This window comes from Apaloderma vittatum, unplaced genomic scaffold (genome assembly GCF_000703405.1).
Source record: "Apaloderma vittatum isolate BGI_N311 unplaced genomic scaffold, ASM70340v1 scaffold29084, whole genome shotgun sequence".
NCBI lineage: Eukaryota > Metazoa > Chordata > Aves > Trogoniformes > Trogonidae > Apaloderma > Apaloderma vittatum.
Genome location: NW_009713724.1, coordinates 11,145 through 14,800, shown reverse-complemented (window position 1 = coordinate 14,800; position 3,656 = coordinate 11,145). Strand labels below are relative to the sequence as shown.

Below are 3,656 nucleotides of genomic sequence, written 5' to 3'. Positions count from 1 at the left end.
TGAACATAGGGGCTAACTAATAATCTCTATTGATTAAGAAGGAACCTGAAGGCTGTGATCACTCCAAACCTCACAGGAGAAGCTTTGGTGGGAGCTCTGCATCAGGCAGGACTTGGCCTCACACTTGAAAGTCTTTAGACTCCGTAACTGCAACAATAGTGAAGAAAAGATGCTGCTTTTGTTCTTGGCTCTGGAAACCTTCCTCCCTCCCACCCTCCCTTGAGCTCCCCTGTCTCGGTCGCATTCTTAAACAACAACTTAGAACATATGAATATTGGCAGCTTGCAGGATTGCTTTCCATGCCAAGGCTGCAACAGGTACTATATTGGTCCTTGATCCTTGTTCAAATGATCCAAAAAGGGCTTGCTGTAGTCTTTCACGCTGCCTCCTGCAATGAGGTCTCAGCAGCAAAGACTGTGTTGGTGGTATTCACATCAGAAACAACACATCATTTTTGGCAAGTGCACGCACCAGAAATGGCAACTTCCACTGTACATAAAAGCATCCGTTTGCTCTGTTGATAGTGAACTGCATGGTCAAGTAAGGTTTTGTTGCCGTTGTTTTAAAAGGTTGTAATTAAACGCTGTTGTGGCTTCTCCCCTCCAATGAGTTTGGAGTGCACTGGTGCTGGGATGAAAAACGTTTGAGTGTGACTAGGACTTGAACTCTGAATCATGATCAGAATGCTATATAAGAGACGGAGGTGTTTGCCTTCTCTCTTTTGCTCCTAAAATCAAGTGCTGCTGTTCCCTCCTAACAGTCTGATCCGCCCTCGGTCTCCCAGGGAAATGAAATCAAATGACCACTCTTCAAAACAGCCATTTCATCAAATTACATCCTGAAGATGTAACCACTTGAAAAGAACTTGCACCCAGAAACTCCAACTACTGCCCTTTTCATGGTGATATTTTTATAGGCTTTCCGTTCTTATCATACTGGTAAACAAGCATTTTGATGCAGTGGGAGTTGGCTGGGGAAATCCAAGGGCTGCTTGTTATGGAAAAGTTATGGTTTGTATAGAATTGCACAGGTTGCTTCTGACACTTAAAGAAGGCTTTCAGCGTGGCAGCTGCCATTGTGCGAAATCTTTTGCTAATAAAACAGTAGAGGAAGAAATTAATTGCAGTGTTCAGCAGTGCTAGCATATTGGCAATGTCTGACACAATATGTACCACCCAGCTGTTGTTTATAGGTGATACGTAGAGGTGGTACAATATCATGATTATTCTTGGTGCCCAAAGTATGGCAAAAATAGAAGTTATGGTAAACAAAATGGCTGTTGTTTTCCCTGTGGAGTACCCTCGCAGTCGGAAATTGCTCTTTCGCCGCAGCTTGTACACAATGATGGAATTCAGGATGAAGAAGATGGAGCAGGGCACCAAGTAAACAGTGAAGCAGTGGATCCAGATGAGGACGTGATGCATTGATGTGCTTATGTAGTCTTCAATCCAAATGTTGGGCCACCAGTAGTAGGGGATGCTGGTTAAAAAGCAGGTGATATAGACACAGACAATGACTTTTCGAGTACGAGCAGGGTAGGAGACTGTGTGATACTTCAGCGGATGGCACACAGCTATATACCTATCAATAGTTAGTGGAACCGTAATCCAAATGGAGGTGTGGATGGAAGAAAATTCCAAAACCTCAATTATTTTGTCCAGCATCTGAGGCATCTGTTTGTTTAAGATGAAGTCTTCCATGAGAAAGTCAACAAAGACGATGAAGAAGAGAACCAGGATGTCAGCAGCAGCTAGAGCTAGAAGATAGTTATAGGAGGACTTTTGCCTGCGAGCCACCAGCTGGGAAAGGATGATGACTGTCAAGATGTTTGCTGTGGAGACAGAAACACAGAGTAAGGCTATTAAGATGTAACACTAGCTTTTCTGAGCGCTTGCTTGGAGCAGTAGATCTATTCAAGCACTTGGCAACAGGACTGCCTCTATTAAAGTCCAAGAAACCAAAAGGAAAACGCTACACTTGGGTCCCTCGGGAAGCTGTTGCAGTGAGAGGAGCACATGGCCCTGCTCCCAGCTGTGGGATACATTGGCACGGTATCTCACAGTATCCCAGGATGATGGCTAGAGAAAGCTGGGACCTTCACCCCAGATACAAGGTTAGGTGATGTCCAGCAGCCCTTTGCCATCTCCTCAGAGCAGATGCAGGGTTATGGCCCTGGTGCTGTTGCTGCTCTCTGGCCGGTCCTCCTGCTGCTGTGGGCACCCTGAGCAGGGGGTGATGGGACCCCTGCCCGTGTGCAGGGACGTGGTGGGAGAAGGAACGAGCAGCAGGAAAAAAAAAATCAGTATCTGACATGAACACACTCCTTAAGAGTTTCCCCCTTGCTTTACAAGTCCTTCAACTGGAAGGCATTTTTCCTCTGGAATGATAACAGCTCCACCTTTAAGGAAACCCCACTGGTCACATCGGACCTGATGGATGTTCTGATTCAGCCCAAGTGCAAACATCCCTGAGTTTCCTGAAAAAGCTTTTGCTTGCACCTCTTCGGTGACAATACAGACTCATCACCTAAACCATGCCTAGATGTACTGCACGACAACATTGTGGTGAAGTGCCCCAGTGCCTTGTCTCTGCTGTTTCAGTGTCTGGTTGGTCTCAGTCTTCTAAATATAGCGATATAGTCAGAACCACTGTGTCTTCTAAAGCTGTGATTCAACTTAAAAATACACTTTAATGGCTGCATGAGCCAGTGCTTTAAGGAATTCTGTAGGAAGGGCTCAGTCCTAAAGCCCCTGGCGAGGCAGAGCTCCCCACCACAGATGCAAACAGCCCTTGAGAGCTTTCCTGGAGCCAAACTTTAACTATTTGCTCACGTTTGTTAGAACTTACTGTGTAGTCTTGAATCAGGAAAAAAAGATCTCGTTATTCATAGTAGCGGTATGGCTGGAATGAGATAGGTGAGGTTGTTCCCATCAGAAGTTTATATCACTTGGCTAGAATACTTGAAGTAGTGTTTAAAAATCACAGGTTTGGTTTACTGTACAAGAAACTGCCAAATGTTTGTATTTGACATTTTCATAAGTGTTCTATAAATCACCTCTTCTGTGCATTCAGTGCTTTAGAAATTTCTGCCAGATTTGATGGATTTCCCAAAACAAATCAGCAGTAATTGCAAGGATTCCTTTACATCAGAGAAAGGAAGTTGCTGACATTAAGGTAACGATGACCTAGGACATATGTCCTACAACTGAAAATGGTCTTCTTCTATTTATTTATTTTTTAGAACTGTTTTACTTGTCACTGGAGAAAATGTTCTCCTTCGCAAATGCCTCCCAAGCCTGCTGTCTGGGAGCAGATTTCTGCCACTGGGAAATGAACTGTAGCAGAGTGAATGATCTTGAGTAATAGCCCTCATAAGTGTCACCTACTTTTGCATTAACTTAATATATTAGTTTTGTATCGTGAAACAAAACTAAACCAAACATGACAATCAACCGACTTTTTCTCTAAATAAATAAAACAAAAAAGCATGATCTTTCCAACACTATTGTCTCAAATCACCTTCAGGGGAATTTTCCCAATTCTGCTCTCCACTACCATGAATGCAGCTGCATTGATTTCTGCTCAGAGCAGACATGGGAGACGAGGGGTGATATAGTCAGAACTGCTGTGTCATTTTTCACTTCCTTTCTTATGAA

General features: G+C 43.8%; 1 protein-coding gene across 1 annotated transcript; it reads right to left on the bottom strand.

The window, feature by feature from the left end:
- Positions 1–896: 896 nt before the first annotated feature.
- Positions 897–1,858, bottom strand: GPR139 (G protein-coupled receptor 139; the record flags this gene model as incomplete). The annotated part of the gene is made up of 1 exon (XM_009868483.1): positions 897–1,858. A coding segment is annotated over one exon (962 nt), but the record flags the coding sequence as incomplete, so codon positions are not given.
- Positions 1,859–3,656: the final 1,798 nt, after the last annotated feature.